General features: G+C 61.1%; 4 protein-coding genes across 11 annotated transcripts in view; 2 read left to right on the top strand and 2 right to left on the bottom strand.

Moving 5' to 3' along the window:
• Positions 1 to 53: 53 nt before the first annotated feature.
• Positions 54 to 1215, bottom strand: MRPL54 (mitochondrial ribosomal protein L54). Its single transcript, XM_064396342.1, has 3 exons — positions 1069 to 1215; positions 572 to 728; positions 54 to 300 (listed from the first exon to the last, which is right to left on the bottom strand). The coding sequence occupies exons 1-3, from the start codon at positions 1142 to 1144 to the stop codon at positions 168 to 170; spliced, it is 366 nt and encodes a 121-aa protein (XP_064252412.1). The 5' UTR covers positions 1145 to 1215; the 3' UTR covers positions 54 to 167.
• A 64-nt stretch (positions 1216 to 1279) lies between these two features.
• APBA3 (amyloid beta precursor protein binding family A member 3) lies at positions 1280 to 7430 on the top strand. Its single transcript, XM_064396341.1, has 10 exons — positions 1280 to 2326; positions 2770 to 2809; positions 3213 to 3358; positions 3496 to 3582; positions 4115 to 4273; positions 4615 to 4794; positions 4996 to 5208; positions 6145 to 6264; positions 6990 to 7130; positions 7218 to 7430. The coding sequence occupies exons 1-10, from the start codon at positions 1298 to 1300 to the stop codon at positions 7287 to 7289; spliced, it is 2187 nt and encodes a 728-aa protein (XP_064252411.1). The 5' UTR covers positions 1280 to 1297; the 3' UTR covers positions 7290 to 7430.
• A 945-nt stretch (positions 7431 to 8375) lies between these two features.
• On the bottom strand, positions 8376 to 19629 carry TJP3 (tight junction protein 3). Its single transcript, XM_064396340.1, has 21 exons — positions 18850 to 19629; positions 18372 to 18471; positions 15345 to 15512; positions 15130 to 15254; positions 14831 to 14933; positions 14239 to 14653; positions 13849 to 13952; positions 12832 to 12991; positions 12656 to 12743; positions 12403 to 12467; positions 12196 to 12271; positions 11900 to 12056; positions 11579 to 11687; positions 10917 to 11136; positions 10420 to 10616; positions 10122 to 10217; positions 9826 to 9896; positions 9420 to 9731; positions 9049 to 9303; positions 8774 to 8817; positions 8376 to 8683 (listed from the first exon to the last, which is right to left on the bottom strand). The coding sequence occupies exons 1-21, from the start codon at positions 19041 to 19043 to the stop codon at positions 8584 to 8586; spliced, it is 3159 nt and encodes a 1052-aa protein (XP_064252410.1). The 5' UTR covers positions 19044 to 19629; the 3' UTR covers positions 8376 to 8583.
• Positions 19630 to 19844: 215 nt separating this feature from the next.
• PIP5K1C (phosphatidylinositol-4-phosphate 5-kinase type 1 gamma) overlaps positions 19845 to 26028 on the top strand; it is a 50272-nt gene continuing 44088 nt past the window's right edge. For 4 of the 8 annotated variants that reach the window (XM_064396724.1, XM_064396727.1, XM_064396723.1 and 1 more), the window contains exon 1: positions 19845 to 20269. In XM_064396724.1, coding sequence (XP_064252794.1) covers positions 20170 to 20269 — 100 coding nt within the window. In that variant the 5' untranslated portion in view covers positions 19845 to 20169. The remainder of the gene's footprint in view (positions 20270 to 26028) is intronic. The other 4 variants (XM_064396729.1, XM_064396728.1, XM_064396725.1 and 1 more) reach the window with 3 other exon arrangements.

Below are 26028 nucleotides of genomic sequence, written 5' to 3'. Positions count from 1 at the left end.
CTCGGCATGAGCTTGCAAAGGGTCTGGGGTTGTCACAGCCTTTGTAACACGTATCAGCCTCACTCAGATTTATTTCTTATTTACAGCAAGGAGAAGAGACCAAAAGCCAGGGCAGGTCCCAGTGCCACTTGTGGTGGCAGACGGGGAGGCCCCAAGCTCAGCAGCACCTACAGCTTCTTGCCCTTCTTCAACCTGTTGCGCTGCCATGTGTTGTACTTCCGCAGGCGCCTCCAGTACTCAAGCGAGTTGGGGTCGAGCTCCTCCAGCTTCTTGGGGGGCCCGAGGTGGATCTTAAAGAGCCTGGGGGTGAATGCAGAGCATGTGAGGCTGCAGGAAGGAGGACAAAGGGACAAGCACGGGACGGAGCAATGGACATGAGTGACCAGGATGTGCAGTTCCCTCACCCCACTTCCACAGTGCACCCACTCCTGTCTCCTGACCCTGGGGAAGGTGTCTGGGCTGCTGAGGGGCAGTCTGCCTCCTCACAGAACACTGCCCTGTCCCTCTTGCACAGCTCTGTGCCCCTGGGATGGCACCTCTGGGACACAGAGGGGAGCAAGGCAGCACGCACCAGTCGGGGTACTCGGACTCGGGCTTCAGGGCCACCTCCGGACCCTCCTTGAAGTAGTTGACCCCCATGGCGTGGGTGGCGAGCATGGTGGGGTCAGTGCACACCTCCGGCCCCTTCAACGCCTCCTTCGGCACACCCTTGCCTTTGGACTTGGCAGCTGTGGGGAAACAGGCACAGTGAGGGCAGAGTGAGGGCAGGGGACATGCCAGGGGTGAAGGACGCAGGCAGGAGAAGGGATGCCACCCTTCTCGAGAGCAAGGGCATCGCGGGGCGCTAACAGGGACCGGGGCCGGGTCAGAGTGGGGGACACGAGGAATGGAGCTGGGCCGGCGGCACCACCGGGGAGGGCCCTGGAACCAGGACACGGGGCCCGGAGCGCGGGCAGGGCAGGGCCGGTACCAGGGGCGAGAAGCGCAGGACCGGGGCACGGGGAGACACACGGGGCCGGGGCCGGGGCCGCGGAGCGAGGGTGGGGCCCGGTGCCCGTGCGGTCTCACCGGGTTTCTTGGCGTAGCCGCGGGCCGGGGCGCGGAGCACGGCTCCCGCCGCCCGCAGCAGCGCCCGGGCGGCCATGGGCGCGGGGCACGGCGGGACCGGGGCGGGGCCGCGCCTGCGCACGGCGAACGGAAACGGCGGCGGGACCGTCCCGTCCCGGCCGGAGGCGCCGGTAGTGACCGAGTCCGCCCGGGCGGGGCCGCTCCCGGGCTGCTCCCGGGCCGCCGGCCCATGGAGACCGGCGCCACCATGGACTTCCAGGCGGCCGCGCTCTCTGCCCCCGGTGGCGGCAGCGATGAGAGCGCGGAGCCGCGGGCCATGGACACGGAGGACGGACCGGACGCCCCTGGGCGCTGCGGGGGCGGCGGGCGGCCGGAGGAGCCCTCCCGTACGGCCCCGCAGCCCGGCAGCGGCTCCGCGCCAGGGGGGCCGGGGCCCGCCGCAGCCCCGGGGCTCGCGGGGGGCGCGGGCGGACGGAGCGAGCTGTGCCGCGGCTCGGCAGGGGCGATGGCCGCGGAGGCCGTGCCCGAGGTGCCGCAGGGCTCTGCCCGCTGGCAGCCCGGCCCCGGGAGCGCCCCTCGGGGCACGGCGCGCCCCCGCACCCCCAGCGGCGCCGACCCCGCGGGCATGGAGCTGGACGAGAGCCCCGCACCGAGGGCCGAGTGGAGCGAGGACGTGGAGGACGAACCCTCGGAGATCCAAGGGCTGCTGGCTCAGCTTGAGACCCTCGACCCCAGCCTCCGTGACCGCCCGTCCGCCGCAGAGCAGGGCTCTCCGTGCCCCTCGGGCCGCGGGCAGTGCCCGGGCAGGTGCGGGCCGTGCCCGCTGCACGTGGCCACGGGCCGGGGCCTGGCGACGCGCCCCTGCTGCCCGCAGCACTCCGCCTGCCACCGGCCCTGCCACGGGCTGCTCTTCGCCGAGGCCGACCGGGAGGACTTGCTGAGCCTCCTGTGCTACGAGGGGGGGCTGCCCGAGGCTGGTGCCGAGACCCCCTTGGCCCACTCTGATGTCCTGGCTGGGACCAACCTGGAGATGCTGCAGGCTCAGGAGGAACCAGCCACTCTGGAGAAGTCTGAAGGGCTGGGGAGGCCAGAGAGCTCAGAGGAGGAACCTTCTGGCAGCTGGTGTTACGGAGAGGGGCTTTGCGAGGACGATTCTGCCTGCGAGGGTGCCCGGGAAGGTTCCCCGGAGCCGGCGTGGGCAGCCCTGCCTTCCGCTCTGGTGCCAGGGACAGAGCAGCCCCCTCAGGGCGCTGTGACCGTGAGTGCCTTGGGCTGCAGTGGGGCAGCAGGAGCCAGGACGTTCCCCTTGGCTCCGATCCCTCCTGGGCTCTGGGATGGGGGCAAAGGAGAGCCGGGGATGACTTTGCTCAGGTCTTCCAGGGCCTTGTGCTACGAGATTGCCCGGACAGGACCCTCGGTGCCAGCTTTGGCCCTGAATGCATGCTTGCATGACTGGCTGACTCACGTGTGCCCTGGGGCAGAGGCTGGTGGGTCCCGACAGCCCCTCTGGTCCTGGGGTCCTGTGCCATCTTCCCCTCCAGCCCCAGGACCCTGTTCCTCCCTGTCCAACCCTGGGACCCTATGCCATTCCCCCCATCCCCAGGGACACTCTGCCCTTGCTGTCCCATTGCTCCAAGGCCAGGCAGGCTGAATCCCTGAGGTCCTAGCCACAGCCTCACTTGCTCTCTCATTGCTTTGCAGAACAGGGAATCCCCATCATCCTGCCCAGCCTTCAAAGAGGGTGAGTTGCTTCTGTTCTTGAGCAGCAAGAGCATCCAGGAGTCCTGCCCCACCTGCTCTGACCCTGAATGGGCATGGTCCAGGGTCACGGACAGGGAGGGAACAGCAGCTGTGCACCCATCCAGAGTGGGTGCACCAGGTCCACGTGGCTTGTTTGAGCCTTTGCTGAGGAAATGGAAGTGTATCAGGGACAGGGAGGAGATATACTTGGAGAAAAGGGATGCCAGGTGTTCCCAAGGGAAGGGGGAGCAGTCCTGGTCCCCCAGTGATGCCAGGTGCCCATGTTCCAAGCACTGAGCTGCTTCATTGTGTGTGGGAATGCAGCTAACAAGGCAGCAGGAGTTGGTACCCCCAGTTTCAGAGGTGGGGGAGCAGCCTCTGCTCAGTCCCTCCCAACGCCTCAGTTCCAGGCCCTTGTGACCCAGAGGACTTGCTGGATGGTGTGATTTTTGGGGCCAAGTACCTGGGCTCCACGCAGCTGGCCTCGGAGAGGAACCCCCCGACCAGCGTCCGCATGGCGCAGGCCCAGGAGGCCGTGGACAGGATCAAGGTGCAGGAGGGATGGGGGGCATGGCTGCCCCAAGCCTACCCCCCTGTGGGTGTGGGGCAGCGCTCGGGATCTGCCTGAGGGCACTTGGCTGTGGGGCTGTGGGGCTGGGTCCCTGTGACCTCTCCATCGTTCTGCAGGCACCCGAGGGGGAGTCCCAGCCCATGACAGAGGTGGATCTGTTTGTCTCCACACAGAGGATCAAGGTGCTCACTGCTGACACTCAGGTGAGCGGTAGCAGCCGTAACCACGTGGCTCTGTGGCTGCTTCAACATTCCTGTTTGGTCTCAGGACCTCAGCTTTGCTCCCACACCAGCAGAGTCTTGTCCAGTGATGGCCTATGGATGAGGACACATGTCTGGGAGGGGACATGTCACTTCATAGCCATCCTGTGTCATGTCTTTGCCTCCCTGTGTGGCTGCACAAGGCTTCCCATGTGACCTACACCGTTTGGAGCCTGGGGAACCTAGGCTTGAAATCTGGAGAGCTCTTTGCCTCAGAATTAGTTTCTGCATTATAGCAAGAGGGAAGAGCTGTCCTGTCCCCTGGTGGCACCCAGGGACACAAATGAGTCCTTGATACAGGACCTGTTTGTAGCTTTTGGCACAGACATGGTTTCTGCCCAGCGTGTGGTGGGCAGCTCTGCCACATCCCAGCACTGTAGCCAAACCCTTCCTGCTTGCAGCGCCAGCAGGCTTGTGGTGCCCATGTGCTCTGACGGCCCTGAGAGGGCTGAGCTCTGCCTGTTTCCCTTGCCAGGAGGCCATGATGGACCACTCCCTCCAGACCATCTCCTACATTGCCGACATTGGCTCCCTCGTGGTGCTCATGGCGCGCCGGAAGCTGCCGCGGCGCTCGGAGGTGGCGGAGGAGAAGCGGCTCTACAAGATGATCTGCCACGTCTTCCACTCGCCTGATGTGAGGCAGCACACGGGTCCCTGGCGTGGGCGGGTGGCCCTGGGGACCCGAGTCCCATCCCAGTGTAATAACTGGGTGCTCCGGGCTGGGGCTGCAGCAGAGTCCCCTCCCTCCCCACTAGGGAGGGGCAGAAGCCCAGCCTGAGCATCTCTGTGCCACGCAGAGCCCCAGAGAGCAAAGTGGAGCGGGGGGTTGGCTCCACACAGGGGCCCATTCCGGCAGGGAAGGAGCCAGGACCCTGAGTTCCCGAGGACGGTTCCTGTGCTGGGCACTGCAGGGCACTGGGAGCTGTTGGCTGCAGCCCTGAGCCACAGGCAGGAACAGCCCCTGTGGTTCTCCAGGCCCAGGTCATCGCCCAGGCCATCGGACAGGCGTTCGGCGTGGCCTACCAGCGCTTCCTGGAGGCCAACAGCATCGACCCCAGCGAGCTGAGCCCGCACCAGTACGGCCGTGCCCTGGAGGACCAGGAGCAGTACAACACAGAGCTGAGCCACTTCTCCCGGCAGGAGAACTGCAAGGACGTAAGGGCTGCTCCGAGGGGTGGGGACAGTGTGGGGAGCCCACTGACACCTCTGTCATGCACTCTGTGGCTCCCTGTGCAGCTGAGGTCTTCCCTCCAAAACCAGACCCCATCCCAGCCAGCTGTGAGTGCAGCTGTGGGCTGGGGCACGTGCTCCAACAACGTGGAGGTTGTGACCGTCACCAACCTGTTCTCCCCCCAGGTGTGCATCCGGAAGCAGAAGGGGGAGATCTTGGGCATCGCCGTTGTGGAGTCGGGCTGGGGCTCCATCCTGCCCACCGTGGTCATCGCCAACCTGATGCACGGGGGCCCCGCGGAGCGGTCGGGCGAGCTGAGCATCGGGGACCGCCTCATGTCTGTCAACGGGACCAGCCTGGTGGGGCTGCCCCTGGGCACCTGCCAGAGCATCATCCGGGTGAGCCAGGGCAGGGGGACCTCCTGCTTCACCCCTAGGGGGAGATGGGAACTGGCCTGAGTGATTTGGGAGTGTCTGTGACACCAGGATTCCCTTGGGGCCCCCAGCTTTGGAGACAGGTGTGCAGAGGTCATACCTGTCCTGCAGGCTATGGCAGTTCCTGCTCAGAGTGCTTGGAGGAAGGCAGGGACAAAGCTGGGGAGTGTGTTTCCTGTGGCTCCGCCTGAAAAGGAGGGTGGAGAAGGAGGTGGGCCCCTGTCCTGAAGGGAACCTGTTGCATCATCTACCTCTCAGTGGGATGGGAAGGAGCTGGAAGCAAGGACTGCGTAGCCTCAGGGTCAGGGATGTCTTGGGCTGGGTTTGTAAGTTCTTGTCCCTGGATTTCCATTTGCAGTATCCCTTTGTGTGCCTCAGTTTCCCCATTGAAAGCAAGGCTAATCCTCAGCCCTCACATGAGCAATGCAGGTGTTGGATGGTGGGTGCTGCTGCCTATTACCTGTTCCAAACAAACCTCTCCTGTAGAAAAGTAGGTTGGGTTTACTTTTAGGCAATACAGTCAAATCCACACACTACACTCACCACAGCTGGCTCAGCAAGGGAGGCTAGAAAGGCTCCTTTTTGCAAGGTTTTATTTCAGTGAAGTATATCACATGTGGCTGAATGGAACCTGGCAAGAAAGAGAGCAACCACGTGGTGCAGGCAGCTTAAGAAGGGGAAGGGGTGGGGGGCAGAGCTAAGGGCAGGGCAAAGGGGATTGGTCTCCAGGGGATGGGGGCAGCCAGCATTGTTACCAAGTGAGGGGACAGGGGAAACCAGGGGAAGCTGACAAACAGAAGTCCATGTGGGAGTCTGTCTTTTCCCCTAGAAGGACTGCATTGCCCTTCAGCCAGTCTGAATAGCTCTCAAAATCTGACCTTGCCCCATCCCACCTTCCAGGAGCTGAAACACCAGACCGAGGTGACACTGAACATTGTGCACTGTCCCCCTGTCACCACGGCTGTCATCCGACGCCCCGACTCCAAGTACCAGCTGGGCTTCTGTGTAGAGAATGGTGTGGTGAGTGCCCGTGGGATGGGAGCTGGGCCAGGGTCTGCTGAGGGACAGGCAGAGCCAGCTGTGTCCAGGGACCAGCGCCCAGCTCCCACACTGCATGTGCCTGCCAGGCCGAGGGGTCACAGGGCTCTGCTGTGCACAGCCAAAAAGCTCCTCACAGCCTTTCTGCAGCACTGGTGGTTGTATCCCTCTTCCTGGTGCTCTGTAGCTGTTTGCTTTCAGGGTGGTGGTTTCTTTCTGGCTTTCTGGGCATGACCTCAGTGACAGTTGTTCCTGTCCTCTGTGCCTGAGCTACTCCCTGCCCTGGGCTCTCCTGTGGCCATGTTGGGAAGGCAGAGAGGGGCATTCCTGGGCTCAGTGGGGGCTGGGTGGGTGAGTGGCACGGCCACCTCGCACACCAACTGCTGCTTCCCCTAGGACTGGAGCTGTGGGTCTCTCCTGTTGCCCCAGGAGCAGCTCAGTCTCTGCAGCCCCAGCCTGAGGAGAGCAGGAGGGTTCAGTGAGTCAGCCAGGGGACAAAATCCTGGGGGCTGCCCTGGCCCCAGTTCAGCACATCACTCTGGTGGCAATGCACAGGAACACCCCTGCCCTCACTGCCCAGGGGCTGGAGGAGGTGTGCACCCCAGGCAGAGCTCTGGCCGAGAGCCTGCGGGGCTGTGGGGGTTTGGAGCAGCGGTGACAGGGCTGGGCCGTGGGCACAGCCCTGCTCTCACAGCTCTGCCCCCCAGATCTGCAGCCTGATGCGTGGGGGCATCGCGGAGCGCGGCGGCATCCGCGTGGGGCACCGCATCATCGAGATCAACGGGCAGAGCGTGGTGGCCACGCCACACGAGAAGATCATCCAGATCCTCACCGAGGCGGTCAGCGAGGTGAGCTGAGCCCCCACGGACCTCAGAGCTGTGCACCAGCACCCTCCAGCCCGGGCTGGGCTCTCTAATCTGTGCCTCTCTGCCTAGGTGCACATCAAGACCATGCCAGCCTCCACGTACCGTCTGCTGACAGGGCAGGAGCAGCCCCTCTTCCTCTGAGCCACCGTGCCTGGGGCAGGCAGGAGCGAGCCCGGGGCTGCAGGGGCAGGACTGGCTCTGCCTTCCGCCCCAGCCCTGCAGCAGAGCCCTCAGCAGGGCCTAAGTCTGCACCTCTTTTGTTTTACTCAGGACACAGTGGGACACTGGGGGCTGATACCCAGTGCCTGAGCAGCATCAAGGCCTGTGGTGCCACGCTTTGGGCACCTCTCCCACTCCAATTACCTCTCCCCACCTCACAGTGCCTGCACAGTGCCTGTCCTGCTGCTGCACAGGGTCCCTCACCTTGGCCTTGTGCTAGTGGGAGGAGAGGGGGCCCTATGTGAAAGCTCCCCCCATCAAGTCACTGACTATTGTACTTTTACACTCACCAACAGTGCCTTTCTCAAGGTGGGGATGGTGCTGGAAGCACAGCTCAACTCCAGAGCTGAGCCAGCACAGCCCCAGAGTAGCACTGACCCCGCACAGCCATGTGTGGGTGCACTCTGGCACCCCTGAGGGACACCCAGCAACTGCCAGACTTGGCCTTAAGGGCAGAAGCACTCTTGGCACCTCCTCTACTCCCATGGCTTGGCCAGAGGCCTGTTGGGGTGCAAACTCCGTTAGACACATTGCACCAAGCTGGGAACCGGCCTCAGCTTTTCCCTGTTGCTGCCTTGTATCACTCTGCATGAACAGCCCAGCCCAGTGCCAGAGTCCTTGCAGCAGCAGAAGGGAACATGGCATTGCCCAGCCCCACATCCCAGGTGTTTGGGGCTGTGAGCCTTTTTGTGAACAGCTCTCTGGGCTCCCAGGGCCGTAGCAGTGCTGACCTGGCTGTGCCTGTGTGCTAGGTTGCTCTAAAAATAAAAATTTTGGGAAATATGGGAGGCTGCATTTGAGGAGCTGTAGGGGGACTGCAGCAGAGGAGGCTCAGCTCTGGGGAGCACATCCCAGGCCTGCGGTGGTGCCAGGCCCCAAGTCCCCCTGCAATGCCTCATTGTACACAGGGCCACTGGCCAGGGAGGTGCCTGGGTCCCAGCAGAGATCACCTTGCTGCACAGTGTCCCCTGTATGCTGCCACCCAGCACCCGCAGAAACAGCCCATCCTGACCCAAACATCCCTTTTATTGCAATAGCAGTGGCTGTGGCGAAAAGGGAAGGAGGCACGTGGTAGTGCAGGCACTTGGTGATGCAGGGTATAGCAGGATTGGGCCCAGCCCAGCCTGGCCACAGGGGCACCACCTGAGCTGTCAGCTGCATCCAGTTGTGCAGGGCTGTGGGAGGGCTGGCCTGGAGGGACAGGCCAGCTGTGCCACTACACATCTGTGGCTGGGCCCCACTCGTAGCAGTCATCCTGGTCCGAGTCATCCCTGGCCCGTGTGAACCTCCTCCTCACCGCCTCGTGCTCGTATTCCCTGGGGGACAGAAGGGTGGTGATGGCTCCGTGTGACGGGATTGTCCCCAGCCCTAGGCAGCTGCCACCCCCACCCCAGGGCACAGGGTACCTGATGCTGTCATAGCGCCTGCCCTGCTGTGGCCGTTCAGGCACCTGGGGAAGAAGAGGTGGGAAGGGGTCAGGGGCAGGGCAGAGGCTGTGCCCCAGCCTAAGACGTTTGCCCCTGGACACCCAGAGCTGGGCATAGACACACAGCAGCACCTTGCAGCAGCCAAAGGTGACAACCTGCTGGTGCCATGAGAACGGGAGTGAGGCTCCAGAGCTAGGCACTGTGCCACCCTCCTCTGCCCCACCAGGCTCTCGTACCAGTCTGGGACAACGCACCTGTTCACTTGGGGCCAGCTGTGTTGGCTCCGAGGAGTCCAGGCCCTGGCTCGGGGCCAGCTGTGCTGGCTCAGAGGAACGGGCCAGCCCAGGCTGCTCATAGGCATCCTCTGCCTCGCCGTCAGTGTAGGCGCCCGTCTCCCCATCCGTGTCGTCGTAGTCGCTGTTGGCGCGGCTGTCACATGTCAGGTAGCCTGAGGCCACTGTGCTCGGTGGGTTCAGCAGCTCCAGACTGTCCTCGGCGGCTACATCTGCCTGAGGGGTGGGGATCACGGAGACCTCAGCCATGGGGGGCCAGGTGAAGCCCCATCACCTGCCTGGCTGCAGCCCCAGGAGGCCAAGCCTCGCCACAGAGAGCCTGTGCCCTGTACCTGCTCTGCTGTTGTCCAGACTGGTTGGCTTTGCTGTGTCCTTACGATGTCCTGGATCTGCTCGTACCATGCATTGCCGCTGCCACTGAGGCTGATGGTGGCTGTGAAGAGGTGGCTGCAATACTTCTTCATCTTGTTGGCCTGGGCATAGAGGCGCCGGGAGCTCTTCCTGGAGTCGGGCGCCAGCCACTGGCGCATGGCCTTGATGCCCTGGCGGCTCTCGGGCTCGCAGAACACCACCACGGGGTAGTACTGCACGTAATTGAGGCGCTCTACAGCTGAGGGCGTGATGTCCAGCAAAGCGTGCTTGTTCTGGGGCAGGGCACAGCCGTCAGCCCTGCTGGGAGCAGGGCCAAGGGCTTTCCACAGGCCCCAGCTGGCTCCAAGGACATGGGAAAGGTCTCACCTTTTCTGCAATTTGCCGCACTGAGTCCAACTTGATGACCTTGGATGATGCCCCATCTCGGGGCACACTCGCTGCAGGACACAAAGATGGGGCATGAGAGGGGCTGCACCTCTGACAGCCCCAGGCTGGGCATGGCCATGCCCAGCCCCAGGGCTGTGTCCCTCAGGGAGAGGAGGGGAAAGGGCGAATTAGCACAGGAAGGTGTTGGGGATGTCATAGGGAGGGAGCCAAGGTAAAGAACTCTCACAGGGTCTGGCTGTTGGATATCATTTTCTCCCCAGTGTGGGGGCACTTACGGGCAATTTCAAACAGCTCGGGCAGCTCCCTGCTCAGCTTCTGCACAGCGATGTCTGCGATGGGGCCCAGGATCACCACTGGCCGCTTGAAGCTGGCTGTGGGAGGACAGAGGTGCTCAGGGTGGCTGGGGGCAAGGGCAGAGCTCCCAGCACCCAAGCACCCAGCCCCACTCCTCATGGCGCCCACAGGCCCTCAAGCTGCCCTGCTCCTCACAGGAGAGGAGGGCCCATCAGCATCCACAGGAGGGCAGCCCCAGGAGCAATGTGCCAAGGTAGGTCAGGCTGTCCTGGTGCCCACCTTCCTTGAGGACCACCCTTTCATAGGGTGGGTAGCGCCCCTGCTTTGTGAGGGCAGACAGGTCCTCCCGGCTCTTCCGCAGCATCTTCTTGGCTCCCCGCAAGCCCCGCAGCTTCCAAAACTCAGCCCTTGCCCCGGAGGGGTTGGCACCAGACGTGGCTTTCAGCACCGACTCCAGGCTGGCAATCTGCTCGGCCCTGGGAGAGGAGAGGGCTCAGGACCTGCAGCCTCTGGGTTTGAGGAGCAGGTCAGGAGCTGGCACCCCTGGTCAGTGTCACAGGCAGGTGAGGCTGTGCTAAACTTCTCTCTCTGGGACTTGGGACAACTTGACCATCAGCTGCCTCACGATGCTGAGAAGGGATTTCACCAGCTTCCGCTTCCCACCACTGCCCACCAGCCCTTGCCCTGCCTCTTGCTGAGCCCACCATCCACGTCCCCAGCTCTGGGAGCCTTCTCTGGCTCTGCTTGTCTAGGGCTGTTCCTGGCTCCATCTTTACCTGCTCTGGTTGGGGATGATGCCCTTTTCCTGCTCCTGCAGGTCCCTGCCCATGCGCACAGCCAGCCAGCTCCCCAGCCTGCCCCGGTACATGGTGTCCAGCACGTGGAACACGTCCCCACGGGCAAAGCTGAGCCCTGACGGCGTATCCTTCTCAAAGTCAAAGTGTGTCCGGATGTAGAACGAGTCACCCACATTGGACGAGACCATCTTCCTGTAAACTGAAGCCCAAGGCAAGAGAGACCATCAGGGGAGAAGATGGCTGAGGAAGAAGATGCTGGAGAGATTTGGGAAGGCACTAGGCTGGCTGGGAGGCTCCACAGTAGCCCTTGCTGCTAAGGAGAGTATGAGGGACACCTTTTCTTCCCATGGCACTCTCAGGCATGCTGGGGACAGTAGGATCTGACTTGCCAGCACATACTGGCCTCTCCAGGCTGAGTCATAGTCCCAGAAAGCCCCTGTGCTCCAGGAACCTGAGGCACAAACAGGGCTGGGATGGTCTGGTCCCTTCCTATCAGCACTCAGGAGGAGGAGGAGGAGGGGAAGAAGGACCACCATGCAGGGAGAGGAAGGGCCACGGCAAGTCCAGCAGGTCTGATGCTTGCCCAGAAGAGACAGAGGATGGAGAGGCACAAGCCCAGGATGAGCCTGGTCACCACTCACTGTCCTGCTTGCTCTGGATCCACAGCGTGACCTCCTCGCCCGGGGGCAGGGCCATGAGATATTCCACAGCCTCCTCACGGGTCACGTTCTGGAAACTGGTGTCATTCACCTGCCACAGAAAAGCACTTGGACATGGTCCTGCCAGCAGGACAGAGGACATGGGCACCAGCAGGGGACGCAGGGACAGCAGTCCCAGGGCAGAGTGGGAGAGGGAAGTGGTCCCTGTCACCCTGGAGGTGATACCCTGGGGGATATTGGACCAAAAAGAGCTGGAGCCAGTCCAGGTGCAGCAGCATATGGAGCATTTTCAGCCTTGGGTACCTGCAGGATCTGGTCACCTTCCCGAACACCCTGGCTGTCAGCTAGGCTCCCCTCCTGCACGCTCGACACGAAGATGCCCACATCATTCCCACCTGTCAGCCGCAGCCCCACACTCTTGGCCTTCACAAACTGCACGACCCTGGAGTTGGTGCTGTACCTGCCACAGGGAAGTACAGTCAGCCCAGTGGTGACATGCAAGAACAGGACAGGGAGACGCTGACTCTGTCACCCCAACCCTGTGACACAGCGGCTCCTCATGTCCCCCAGCCATTCCCCACTGCCTCTTGCAGACATACCCATCCTTGTGGGCAGCTCGGGCAGTGAGGCTGGTGTGGGAGCTGTGCCCATCCTGCTCCATGGCTTCCAGAAAGTCTGCAGGAAGGAGAGCTGGTCTAGGAGCAGCAGTGGCAGTGCCGAGGCACAGAGAGCCCTGGCATGGCTCTGCCAGGGCTTTGGGCAGTGGAGATGCACAGGAGCCTGAAGCCCCCCCAGTGCCTGCTCACCTGGGCCCTGAGCATCAGCTACAGTCACCTTGGCCACAGGCTCCCTGTTCGATCGTCTCCTCTCCCTGGAACAAGGTTGAGCAGGATTTAGGCAGGGCACGTGGGCAGTGGAGACAGCAGAGCAAGCTGGGCATGGTAGTGCCACCTCCAGGGATATTGGCTTAGGAATGGAGAACCAGCATGCCCAGACAGGTGGAGAACACAGAAGGATCTACCAGGGACAGAGGGGCTCATAGGACAGTGTGGGCCTTACGGTGATTTTGTCCTGGCAGCAGCTGGAGATCGTGGGGAGGCCTCTGGAGATGGCGGATGGGACAGCTCAGAGTCGATGTCTGAGATATCTGCAGCCACAGGAAGGGAGATGCAGCAGTGGCCATGCAGCCCCTGTGCTGTGCAACTGACCCTGGCCCTGCCACTGTGTCCCCTCACCGTCCATCCGGGAGCTGTCGCTCTGGCTGTCAACGTCAGGGATGTTGACCAGGAACTGCCGGTGGTCACGGAAGATGAGCAGGGTCAGGATCCCCTCTGTCTGCTCAATGAGCTGCTGGGTTTCAGCCAAGGACATGTCCTGGCTGGCTACCCCATTGATCTGGAGGGGCAGAGTGGAGGCCTTAGGGCACCTACTCCTGGGGAAAGTCACCCCAAGAGCACCCCACGGGGATGGGATACTCTGACTGCCATCTTCCTGGTCCCTTCCCAGCCCCTCCAGGCCAGCCCCAGCTCCTGCAGCTTCACCTATTCTGTGTCCCTGTTCCTGGCTGTTTCCCAGTGTGACCTCATTTTGTACAGAGGAAACATTAGCATGGTTTGTTAACACCCACTTCTACCTGCCTGGGGCTCTGCCCGCAGGCAGGATTGCATGGACCCCTCAGACACCTGAACCTCAGCTTTTCTTTGCCCTGGGCCTGTCCTTCCATGCCCTGGCCTGGTGCAGGAGTCAGGCCCCAAGCAGGCCCTGGGGCTGAGATCTTCCTGAGTGGTAGCTGCTTTTCCCCACAGACTGTGGGATGTAATCCCTTCGTTTTCCCCAGAGTCATTTTGGTACCAGATCCCAGCAGCCACGGGTCTGCCTGGACCAGTTGTGCAAACAAAGGGTCTGCCTCCCTTCTATTTCTTCCTCCCCAAATACTTTAAGCATTGTTTTATCTGACAAACACCTGTGACTATCATCCACTGGGGACACGGACACCCAGTGGGGCACCACACATCAGGGGGGACAGTGGGGTGTCCCCACACACCATGGGGACAGTGGGGTGTGCAGGACATACCAGCAGCCCTGGCAGCAGGGAGCTGGTCCCTGGGACAGCCAGGGGGCTAGGGCAGGGAGTGGCACAGGCAGAACTGCCTCCAGCACGGCCGTGGCTGGGCCCTGGCAGGGACACGAGCCCTCCAAAGAGGGGCAGATGAGACTCCCAGTGGGTGCCCTGCACCCCGGGGCGCCCTTACCTTCAGGATGAGGTCTCCTTCCTGCAAGGAGTTGCCCTTGGCCGCCAGCCCGCTCTCCACTATGTGCTTGATGAAAAGCTGACTCCCCAGCTTCAGGCCATACTCTGCACCAGAGAGAGCCGTGATGGTAGCAGAGTCAGGCAGATGCAAGACCCCCTCCAGGCCCCCGCTCAGCACCATCCCCACAAGCCCCAGCTCCCCTTGGGGTAATGGCAAGCCACAAAGCTCTTTAGTCCCCAGCTGAGGGCAGAAGGTTTAGTGCACCAGCATGGCATGCACTGTCCCCTTGCTGCAGCCAGGCCCACCCAACTATCATCTCCTCCCTGGGGGAAGGCATGGCCAGAAATCAGGCAACAAGACCCAGGGACAGCAGGAGCAGGAGGCCCTCACCCTCATTCTGCTTCTGCTTCACCAGGACCGATGTGATGGGCTTCATTGGCACATCCTGGCACGGCAGCCGCTTGAAGCCTGACACCAGGGCCAGCCCGTTGGTGTCCCCGTCCTGGCCAAAGGAGCAGCGTCGGCCCTGGCCTCTGCGGTCTGAGCTACTCTGCATCCAGCGGCTGCTGTCCTGGCTCCGCCGCCGGCTCCGTGACACCAGCTTGTGGTGGCGACGGTCATCGTGCTGGTGACCAGAGCTCCTCTCGCTGGATGAGTCCCCATCGTAGCCCTGGCTGTGGTCCAGGTCATCCCGGGAGCGGTGCAGCCTGTACTCCTCATCTGAGTCGTAGTGCCGGGGCACAGCAGGGGACCCAGGGCTGCTCTTGCTCACAGGGAGGTGAATCTTCTTCGGTCTTTTCAGTGTCTGCAGGTGCAAAGTGAGCAGAAGAGGATGGTGGCTACAGCTGAGTCTGCCAGGAGATGTCCCTGCAGCAATTCCCAAGCCCCAAACCCTGGGCACATGCGGACAGGGGATCTGGGATGGGGACAGGCACCAGAGTGAGCTTGATGCCAGCCCCATCCCACCACAGAGCACACTCACAATGTTGGCGATCTTGCCACAGGTTTTAAGTGTCTGGATGGCGACAGAGGATGGGACGTTCTCCATGGAAAGGCCATTCACCATCACAATGTGATCCTTCTTCCTGCAAGGGAAAACGCAGCTGAGATGCTGTCCCAGCCCAGGGAGCTGGTGGGGTGGCGAGTGTACCCCAAGGGATCCCATTCCAGCCAGGCAGGGCAACAGTGCTGCTGGCCCTGTCCCAGCAGGAGCAGCTCTCCATCCTCCCACCCCTGCTGGCAGAAAGCACCCCCTCTGGCCCCATGTCCCCGTGCACTCACTGGAGCTGACCCATTGCTGGTCCCCCAGACACCACATCTGAAACAAACACCGCTGTGTCCCCGGTTGTCCTGTTGGGACGGTCACAGCCTCCAGAGACAGCAAATCCAAAGCCCCGGTGAGGGTCCTGGTGGGCGTGGGCAGAAGGGGGTCAGGCAGAGTTGACCCCACAGACCCCATCCCCTCCCACAGTGGGGCCACCCCAGGAGACACTCACCTTGCTCAGTGTCACCGTGTGTTGCTCCCAGATCACCATCTCCTCCATGGTGGGCACCCACCAGCACAAGCCGGGGACAGTCACGGTGGCAGCCCCACGGCTGGGGGGCTCTGACTGGCTCCGGCTCCTCTTCCCAGCCGCTGGCCCCTTCCTCAATCCAACATCAGGCTGCAACAAGGAGCAGCAGCACTACTGAGCCACAAGCACCAGGGACTGTGAGGCTGCAGGGGACAGAGCCCCACTGGGTCAGGGCACTGGGACTGGCAGCTGTGGCACACCCCAGCTAACCCTGCATGGCTCTGAAGCCAGAGCAGCCTCTGCACCATGAAATTACCCCCTGGGGATCCATCTCCATCCCCTCACACATGGGTCCATGGAAGGGGGGGTTTTACACAGGACAAGCACAGGCCTCATCTCCATGGCTGGGACCCACTGTCCATCCCATCCTCATGGTCTGACTGCCCTCTGTCCTCCTGAAGCTGGCAGGCCTTGGGGTGCTGCTCTGGATGGTGTTTTAGTGCCTGTCCACTGGGCTTTGGCAGCTCTGCCAGCTGGTTTGGTACCATCACTGCCCCAGTTTCACTATTTGGTTTCTCTGGTTTTCCCCAAATCCAATGTTTTCCATCCAAGGCAGACAAGCCTGACTGACAGAATAACATCCCTTTGAGGCTGAAACTTCTGGGATGGGCCCAGGGATCTCCCCCAGCTCCTGGTTCCCTGTAGGTAATGTCAGCATGAACCCAGAGAGACACGGGTTCCCAAGAAGGTGGGAGACAGCAGGACCAGAGCCTGCCACCAGTTCCCGAGGGGTGGGACAGGGACAGGCCACTTTGATTAGGGCTTCACAGAATCACAAAATCATCAAGGCAGGAAGAGGCCTTCAAGATCATCAAATCCAATTGTCACTGCAACACCACCATAATCACCCCTAAACCATGTTCCCCAGTGCCTCATCCAGATGCCTCTTGAATGCTTCCAGGGATCATGACTCCAGCACCTCTCTGGACAACTTATTCCTTTGCCTGACCACTCTTTCAGTGAAAAGAATTATCTAGTATCTAATCTGAACCTCTGTTGGTACAGTTTGAGGCCATTTCCTCTGCTCCTGACACTTGGCAGAAGAGGCTTATCCCCACCTCACTATAATCTCATTTTGGGAGAGCAATGAGGTCCCCTGAGCACCCTTCTCCAAACTGCACACCCTCAGTTCCCATGGCACCACACGGCTGTGGTGTCTGAGGGCTCTGGAGTGGCCGTGTGGGGGCTGTGCTCATTCCTAACAGCCCCCGACACAGCTCAGACACACTCAGCCCTGCCAGGGATGCCCACACTGGTGCCACAGGGAGCTCAAAACCTCCACAGGCCTTTTGGGAATTGGCCACGGGGAAGCTTTGGTGGGACAGAGACACCTCGTGGGCAATGCCGGGGTGATGCCACATCAGGGATCTGGCAGTGGGCAGCACAGCCCCGGGAAGTGAGGCAGCACAGCCCTGGCACAAGGACATCCCTGGGCAGCCCCGGCTGGAGCAGTGCTGAGGCAGCTGGGGCTGCCCCCAAATGAGACCAGCCTGAGCCCCTGAAACGAGACCCAGCTCACTGCAGCCCCAGGGAGGGCTGGGGGAGGCCTGGGGTAATCATTCACCCGACAGGCAGGCTGCAGCCCCGGGTGTGGAGGGCAGAGTCCCCTCTGCGTCACCAGCTGCCGAAACCAGCTTGAGTGCCTCCCTGCCACCCAGGGACACGTGGGACAGGGGGGAGCTGGGGCTGGGCAGGACCCCAGTGCGGCAGCACCCACTGCCCTGGCACTGGGAAAGTTGTTAATGAACAGGAACTCCCAGAGTGGCACTGGGGTGGTTTCAGCTGTGTTTTTTTCACCAGTGTTGTTTCTATCCCCTGGACACCTACAGGTGTCACAGTGTGAGCTATAGGTCCAAGAGAGACCAACCTGCAGCAGGCAGATCATCCCTCTCCCTAGGGTGGTGACATCTGCTGTGCCAGAGCCACCCCATACAGCCCCTCACTGTGCCCAGCTGGCTCCCACTACTGTCCCACAAACTTGGGTTGCACTGCTGCCCGTGGCTCTCTCCAGGCAGTGGCTGGAGCAGCACGGGGATGGCAGCAGCTCCAGCGGCACAGGCAGCGTGCCTACGGTGCCACCAAGCCCTGTCCCTGTCCCCAGTCTCCCCCAAGGCCTGGCGCAGGGCCTGCAGCAGCCAAAGGCCGAGGCTGGCAGCAGGAGGAGCCGGCTGAGCCGGTTTCCGACAGAAACCAGCCCGCACCTGGAATGGCCCTGCAGGGAGAGGCAGTATCTGGGCAGAGCTGACCATGGCCCAGCCCGACACACCCAGCGCCGGACACCGGCAGCACTGGGAGCCCCACACATCTACCGTGCCAGCACTTGCCAGGGCTTTGAAGCCAAACAAAGCCAAGCTGTGCTGGGACAGCTCAACCCACGGCCGGGTCCCCAGTTCGGGGCTGTGCCTGGCCCCGGGTGAAGCCACCAACAACGCCCACCATGGGGACAGCAACGGGTTGGGGGATCCTTCATGGGAAAGCGACACACACAGTCCACCCCACCACCCATAATGCTTCCCAACCCCCTCCCCTGATAAGGCTCCTCATCTCGAGGACCTCAAAGCCTTCCTGGGATCTGCGAGGCACCTGCTCTCAGCCAGTGCTGCAAAACCACTGGTCCCTTGTCTGGTCCTGGCACTGAGGTCCCGGACCCCCCAGAGGCTGCTCCATTCCAACCCCACCCAAAGAGCGATTGATCCCGACCCCCTGCTCTGGGAAGGGCTGCCCCGGACCGAGCGTAAACCGGCAGCAGAGAGGCACGTCCCCAGCCCTGGGGCGGGGAGCTCCGATCCTCCGGGGTATCTCCCTGCTGTGGGGCAGAGCTCCGGGAGGGTCACTGGTCCTGGAGCCAGCCAGGGAGAGACAAAGCATGGCCAGTTCCCCAGGTGAAAGCACGGCTGAAAGGCAGAAAGCAGGGCTGACAGATCCCGGGGGACAGAACTAGGCACTCACCGAGCCTGGGATCCGACCAGGAAGGAGCTGAGCTCCCGGGCTGGTGGCAGTGGTGTCACTCCAGGGTGCCTTGCGTAACCCTTTGTGGCCCAGACTCTGCCTGCAGCGGGGAAGGAGCAGGAAGGGGGTTCCGGGGGCAGCTTCCCGGGCACAGCAGGTCTCCCGGAGGGCTGTCCCTGCTGTCCTCCACCGTGACGGTGCCTCAGCCACCGGCACTCATCGCCGTCCCGGCGCTGCACCGGGACAGGCTCACAGGATGCTGCGGTCCCTGCAGACAGGGGCTCCTCTGCCCCAACACTTGTCCTGTCCAGGGAAGCGGTGGCACTCTGCCCCAGCCTCCCAAGCCCTCCCAGCGTTACCCATTGTCCCAAGAGGGGGACACGGGGGCCAGCCTTAGGATCCCTGTCCTGAGAGGTGTGGGGGAATCTGGCGACGGCTGCTGCCCCCTCTCCTCCCGTTCCCTTGCCCCTGTCCGCACCTGAGGACCCGGCCCCCGTCATCCCTCGTCCCGCGGGGCCGCTTTCCGGCGCTGACAGCGATCAGGTCCACGCCGCGCTTCTCCGCCTCCCGCCGGGGCCGGTACCGCTCCCAGCCCAGCGCCGCAGCGGCGTGCGGGGACCAGTTTCTGCGGAAGCCCCCGGCCCGCAGCCGCCAGCCCGGAGCCGGAGCCATGCCGCTCGCTCCTCGGCCCCGGCTGCTCTCGCCCGAGCCCCGCGCGGAGCCCGCAGCGGCTCCCGCCGCTCCGTAGGACCGGCCACAGTCGGGAGCCGCTGTGGCGGGGGCCGGCGCCGCCGAGCAGCCTCATTAGCGCCCGTGGCCCCAGCGTTGCCTCCCAGCAGCGGGTTCCCATCCGGGACACGCGTGGCCCCGGGGTCCGAGAACCGGCGGGGCCGGCCCGGGCTGACCCGCGCCCCGGGGCTGACCCGGGCCGGCCGGCGCCACTAGATGGTGCCGCGGGGCCGGGAGGAGCCGGGCCCCGGCTTGGGCTGGGAATCGGCGGCGCTGAACGGCGCGGGGGCCGCGCAGGGAGGAGGGAGCGTGTCCGGGTCCCGGTACACGGCAGGCCCGGTCGAGCCCGGCGGGTTGTGCGGCTACGGGGAGGTCTCGGAGACGATTTGGGGGTGAGGGAGGCGCGGGACGGCTGGGCAGCGCCCGGCACCGGGAAGGCTCCTGGAGGGCCCCGGGAGCGCGGCGGAACCGAGCACCGACGGCACGGGAGGCGCGCGCTCCGCCGAGCACGGCCGGCCACGCCCCCAGCGGGGCCCCGCCCCCCGGAGCCACGCCCCCGCCATCATGGGCGCCCACAGGGCACGCCCCCGCTGCCATAGCGACCGGCAGACTCCCCGCCCCCGGGAGCCCCGCCTCCACTGCCATGGCAACTGGCGGGCAGGCCCCGCCCCCCGCGGAGCCCTGCCCCGGTGCCATGGCGACCGCAGGCCCCGCCCCCCGGCCCTGTGGTGTTTCCCCCCCCTCCGGAGGTGTTGCGGCCGCCGCACCGTGAGGGATCGGCGGGGCTTGCTGCGGCCTCCCTGGGCCCTCCCCGCCCCCGTCGAATCCCACAGCCCGCCGGTTATCTCGACCGCCCTCCGCCGCATCGCAATTAACTCCGGCGGAAAAGCCCCGCTGCGCTTCCGGCACTGTTCGGGGCGTGTCTGGCCGCGGCGCCACCCGCGTTCTATGGTCCGCGGCGCTCCCAGGGTCCCCCGCGCCGCGGCCGGTACCCGGGAGGAGCGCGGCGGCGGGCGCTGGCCTGTCCGGGGCCTGTCTTGGCCCGGGGCTGCGCCTGCCCGCGGCCGCCATGGAGCTGGAGGTGCCTGAGGAAGCGGAGGGCTCGGCCGCAGCGGGTGCCGGTGCCATCAGTCCGGAGGCCGGCGTGGGGGGACCGGACGCGTCAGGAGGTAACGCGCCGCGAGCACCGGGGGCCGCCCCTGCCTGTCCCCCCCCCGGCGTGCCCCGTGTCCCGCCGGCCCGCAGTGGTTCAGCCCAGCCGTAACCCCGGCCGGGCCCCCCCGCGGGGCGCTCGGAGTGGTTCGGTCCAGACCCCCCCCCCCCCCCCCCCCCCCCCGACACCGCGTGGTCCCGTCCAACTGCTGCTTCCCTTCTCCCCCGGCCCCGGGATGGTTCCGCCCCCAGCAGGGACACCGGGCACACCGGGGGAACCGGGGGAACCGGGGGAACCGGGGACACCGGGCACACCGGGACGGGGCTGCCCGGCTCTGTCCTCGGGAGTCTCGGAGCTGCGAGGGGCAGCGGAGACGCCCGGAGCACGGTGCGAGGCACAGGCCGCCCACCTCCGGCGCTACTCCCGGCCCCGGAACCGGCCCCGGCTGGGCCTCGGGAGGCCGCGGCGGGGCCGTCCCGTCCCCTCTCGGGGGCTGCTCCCCGGAGAGCACAGGGTCGGGGGCTGTGTCGCCGGCCGGGGCCCGCTTGTCAGGGCCCAGAGCGAGCCCAGCCCAGCAGCGGCACTGGCAGAAGGTTCGGGGTTCCTGGGGGGCAGGATGGATCCATGGGGCTGTGCCTGTGCGCCTGCCCCCGCCTCCACCGCTGCCTAATTATTTCTAGTTCATTAGCAGCCTCAGGATTGCTGGCTGAGCCGTGCTCGTGATGCTCAGCCCTGCTGCTGCCGGGCTGACACGGTCCTGCGCAGGCCCGGCGCAGAGCTCCGGGCACCTGCCGGAGTCCGGGCTGCTCAGAGGGTTTGGCTGTGTGATGACAGCGATCTCCGTGTCGTCAGGCCTTTAAATGAGCATCATTAGATCTTCTGAGAACCAGCTAATTACAGTGGAAGCCTGCTCGTTTCGCAGATGTCATCTGCCCTGCTGGGGCTGTGGGTGTAGTGTGTAACTTTGGGGAAGGTGCCAAGGTTTGGGCTGGGGGGAGCTGTCCCCACCCGTCCTGCTGCGGTTCCTCGGTGCTGCAAAGAAATGCAGGGGCTGGCAGCCTGCAGCCTGCCTTCCCAAGGCTGCTTGCTGTGCTCCCACACACCCTTGGACCTCTTTTTGGGAGTGTTCTCCAGCACGGGCAGGGGTGGCAGGTGATGCCAAGAGAGTGAGAGAGAGCCTCTTGCTGATCAGTCACAGAACAGTTTGGTCTGTTCAAGACCCATCTTGTTGGTTTGTTCAACAAGCCCATCTTGTTCCACCCTTCTGCATGGAGAGGGACACCAATGAACAATTAAAATACCGTTTGTCCTTCTGATTTCTGTGTCACATATCTGGTTTTTGGGGAGGACAGGGGGTTGTTGCTCAGGTCTAGGCAAGGTGTTTATGGAGACTGTTGCTCAGGAAAGGTTTAAGCAGGGAGAGTGTATTTATCTTCTTTAATGAGCAAGTAAATCTGAATTTATGAACCTGTAGGCTGTCTTACCTCTTTGCTGATAGTAAAAAAGATGAAACAAAGCCAGTAATCTCACCAGTGCTTTGATTTCTCAAGTCAAGTTGCTTACTCCTCACTTGGGTAGCGTCCAAATTGTGTCACTTGGCCTCAGCTGCTCTTGCAGCTGGAGCTCCCGGGGGGCTGGGGACAACGTGCACAACAGCAAATGAGTTTTTTCTAGAGAAGAGCAAAGCCTGGGGGATGGAGGTGGCCTTTGGTGGGCTGTGGGAAGGCACAGCTGCACCCACTCAGGGTAGGCTGTGCTGTGGGTCTGGGCTTGTCGCTGTGCTCAGTGTTCTGAAGTGGGTGGCAGATCCCACCAATGCTGGTGCCTGTGCTGCTGTGTGGAGCTGTTGAAGTGCCCCTGAGCCACCGACACGGGTGCTTTGTGCTGCTCCCCTTGTGCTCTCTGCTCTGCGTGTGCTGTTGATGAAGGGTCACCAGCATGGCTGAAACCTGCTGCCTGGTTCCTGGCTGGAGAGGAGGCATCTGGGTGCTGTGCTCTGCCCGAACAACATGGCAGGGTTAAGCCAGACTGTGGGTCAGGCCAGACCTTCTCCAAGCCCTCAGAAATTACAGAAAAATTACCAGTTAGTCTGGTACAGGAGTAAAACTGCCTGGAGAAGGGCTGGAAGTTGGGGAGGCCTTGGCGGTAGGTTGACTTAGGGTACAGAGTGTTCTGATGGGAACTTTTGGAAATCTCATGCTTTGAGGGAGAAAACCTCACTTATTGCCAGCTGCAGGGCTCATTCATGAACACACAGGCCTAATTTGTTCATTCCTGAGACCTTGGCTTCAAAGTTTTAAAAGTCTTGTGACCAGCTAGTTGATAGGGAGTTTCAAAATCTAATGGATGCAGATCCTTGCTGTGCCTTCTCCCTGAACCTGTACCCTCATGCCCTGGGGAGGGACTCCAGGGAGTGTGAGGGGCTGCTCCAGGGTTCTGGTGAGCTGTGGGCAAGAGCTGAGGTGGTGTGGTGCTGTGGGGTGACAGCTGAGTAGTGGGGTTTTTTAGGATGGGTGCCCTGATCCCAGGGCTGGGTGGGTAAGCATCACCATTCCTCTTGCCAGGTGCAGTCTGGAGACAGAGTCTGGAAACCTTTTGTTCAAGGGTGGTTGGGTTATGGGAGAGCTGTTACTACAAAAGAACTGGCACTGTCCAAGTGTTGCACAGCAGAACTGGCTTTCATCTAAAGTGGGAATTCTCAGTCTAATGGGAAAGTAGAGTTGACTTGAAGTTGTGTTTATTTCCATTGGTCAGGTCTCCTGTTACACAGGCTTCAGTCTGCCCATCACTTATGGTCCAGAGCTGGAGCAGAAGTCTCCAGTGTGTTCTTCAAGGTTGGATTCTAATGCTTTAGGGAACTGAAATGATTTAACAAGGATTCACACTTGTGTTGGACAACTGTCTTGCTGTGCCTCTGGCTGAGGGAGCACAGTGAAGATCCCAGCCCGAGCCAGGGGAGAGCCAGGTGTGCTGTGTGCTGGTGGCACCTGTGTGGCTGTCTCCAAAAAGCACTGGAGAGCGTGGATTGCAACAGCCTGGGAGCAGGATTGCAGCTCTTCCCTCTTAGCAGTGATAACTTTGAAGTGACTTTTGAAGGGTTGCTGGAAGCAATTTTTTCAGTGAGCAGATTAGAGATAAGAGAATTCCACCCTGTGGGGCATAAGCAGTTCAATTCATACCAACTCGATGGAGAGGGGAAATTGAAAAGAGCTTATCAGCTTGAGGAAAAATCAAATGTAAACATCATCCCCAGCATGATTATGTTTCACAGCTTAGTTGGATGTCACATGCCTCTGTGGCGTGAAATGGTGCTGGCGAGGATGATTACAGAGGGAGTCAGCCAGGCAGGAACAGGCAGAAAAACACCCTATGCCTTGAACTCTTAAAGACCCTGCAGTCACTTCACAGTCAATAAGTCACAGCTCAGCTGCAGGGAAGGAGGAAGGCAATGAAAATAGAATTCAGGCTGCTCTGGCAAATTAATTGTTCTTTAAGATATGAATCGGCTGGAAGCACGTAGGGAGGCTGGGATGGTGGAGCCTGGGAGCTGGGAAGGCCAGTGTGCACAGCAGGCAGATGTGGGCCCTGCCCTAAGGATGCTGAGCCTGCCCGTATCGGTGTCAGGGCAGGCTGGAGAAGGAGTTTCCAAGAACACACAGGACAGGGAATGATTAGTCTCATTTTCATTAACCAGCACTTGGCATTGACCTGTATATAAGAGCACATTCCACCACTGCTGGGGCCGAGGCTGGCAGAGCTGCCACTGCCTCGTCCCACTTGGGAGGCACATGGGCCTCTCTGGAAGAGCTCCTCAGGGAATGACCTGAGTGGATTCAGTATGAACAGTATATAATTTGGGAACTATTATTGAAGTGATTCACTGACATGACCATTATGGGCTCTTGCCAGATGCACAATCTTAAGAAATATGGTCTTCCCATATAAGGTGGTTACAGCCTGAAAGGCAGCAGCAGGAATTCCACTACTCTCTTCCTTCATGGACACATCTTTCAGTTAGCACCAGTTGACTCTAGAAATAGTCCTGCCATGGCTGTGTGATACCCTGATAAAGACTTGAGAGCTCTTCTCATCACTTGCTGTTTCAGCTTTGACAGTGTTTGATTATTCCCATCCATCCTTTTGGGCTGCCCAGTTTATTCCCATGTACCGTAATTAATCTCTGGAAGGCTGGCAGGTTCCTCACTCCCGACATGGATGTGGTACCTTGTGCTTGCTGGGACCTACTGGTATGAGATCTGTTCATCTGTGCATGTGGGAGCTGCAGCTGTTATGTGGGGGTCATTAACTTGTGACCCAAAAAGCAGAAATCACTGCACCTTTTGCACTGTACTGGGGAATGTTAGAAGCAGAGTGGGAGAGGAAATATTTGCTAATCTCAGTGCAAGGAGGGTTGTCTTTGTTTAGGTGGAATTGAATGCTCAGTACTCCCATTCACAGCATAGATGAAGAAACACTTTCAATTTTTTAATGCTCTAGTGCAATATTTGAAGGTAATAGCATTTTTTACTGACCGAAGTGAACCCAACTCATTAAACTTTTCATTCACTAAAAGTATAGCTGACGCTTTTAAAAAGTAAGGGCTTAAGAACTTCCTCATGACAGCTAAACTTCTTGAAACCATACAAAAATCTGCTTATACCATAATTCAGCCTTGCAGCACTGCTAGCACGAAATGCTCCCTCTTGCATCCTGGCTGCAGGAAAGTGGGAGCCAAAGCAGGTCCTGCCCTCCCCAGGTGGTCTGATCCCATGGATGCACTCTCACAGATCTTCCCTGGATCCCAAGGAAGACAGTGGGAGCAGCAGGTATTGGAGTAGGCTGCCAGTTTTGGGACACATTCTCTGGTTTAACACAGAGGCCTTGGCACCTCCTTTTCTCCAAGGTGCTTATGTTGAGAGAGAAGTGACTCAGAATGTTTGAATCACAGAATGAAAGAATAGTTTGGGTGGGAAGGGACCATCTCATTCCAAATCCCTGCTATGGGCAGGGATACCTTCCAGTAGACCAGGGTGCTCCAAACCCCATCCAGATTGGTCTTGAAGCTCATAAATAGCAGCAGAACAGCAGATGGCAAGGTGGGGTATTTCATTTCCCATTAAGTCTTTCCAAGTCCCTAACCAAGATCTCTGATAGTCTCCTTTAACCCAGTGACAGTGGGTGCTATCCTTCACCCATCTCCCAGGTCTGCAAGCTGGGTCATCTCATGAATGTGCCCAACAACGAAAACAACAACATCAAACTGATTGTCTGATCATGTCTGTGGGACCAGGCAGAAGCATTGTGCAGGTGCAAAGCCCTAGCTGTTTGGTGTGGATTCCCTGTAAGTAGTTACTGTTAGATAGAGAGACACACCTCTGTGGTATTTCACCATTTCTAAATCCATGGTGAGTGCAAGAACTCAAAGGAGAAAAGTACTGTTGTGTTCTTAAGTCTCTGGCAAAGCAGAATTCCTGGCCAGGCATGGTCTGGATGTTTGCTGCTGGCTGAGGGTGCCTGTGCAGCCGCTTGTGTTTTCCTTGAATGCTGGGGTGAGGACACATACCGTGCTGAGCCCCTGCTGCTGCCTGCTCTGCCACGGGAATGCACTCACAGACAGGAAAAGACATGAGCACAGCAGAGAGGAAATCAAAGCACTGCAAAGGCCTGGGAGCCAAAGACTGTTCAATGCTGAAATGAAACAAAAGCACAAGAAGGAAGAGGAATCATGTAAAAAACCAAACTTGTGGCCTGTGTGAAGTGGGCTTGGTCTTGATC

The sequence above is a fragment of the Passer domesticus genome, chromosome 21, assembly GCF_036417665.1.
Source record: "Passer domesticus isolate bPasDom1 chromosome 21, bPasDom1.hap1, whole genome shotgun sequence".
In the NCBI taxonomy this organism is placed as follows: Eukaryota; Metazoa; Chordata; class Aves; order Passeriformes; family Passeridae; genus Passer; species Passer domesticus.
Note: the sequence above shows the minus strand (reverse complement) of the source record. Positions and strands in the feature narration are given on the sequence as shown.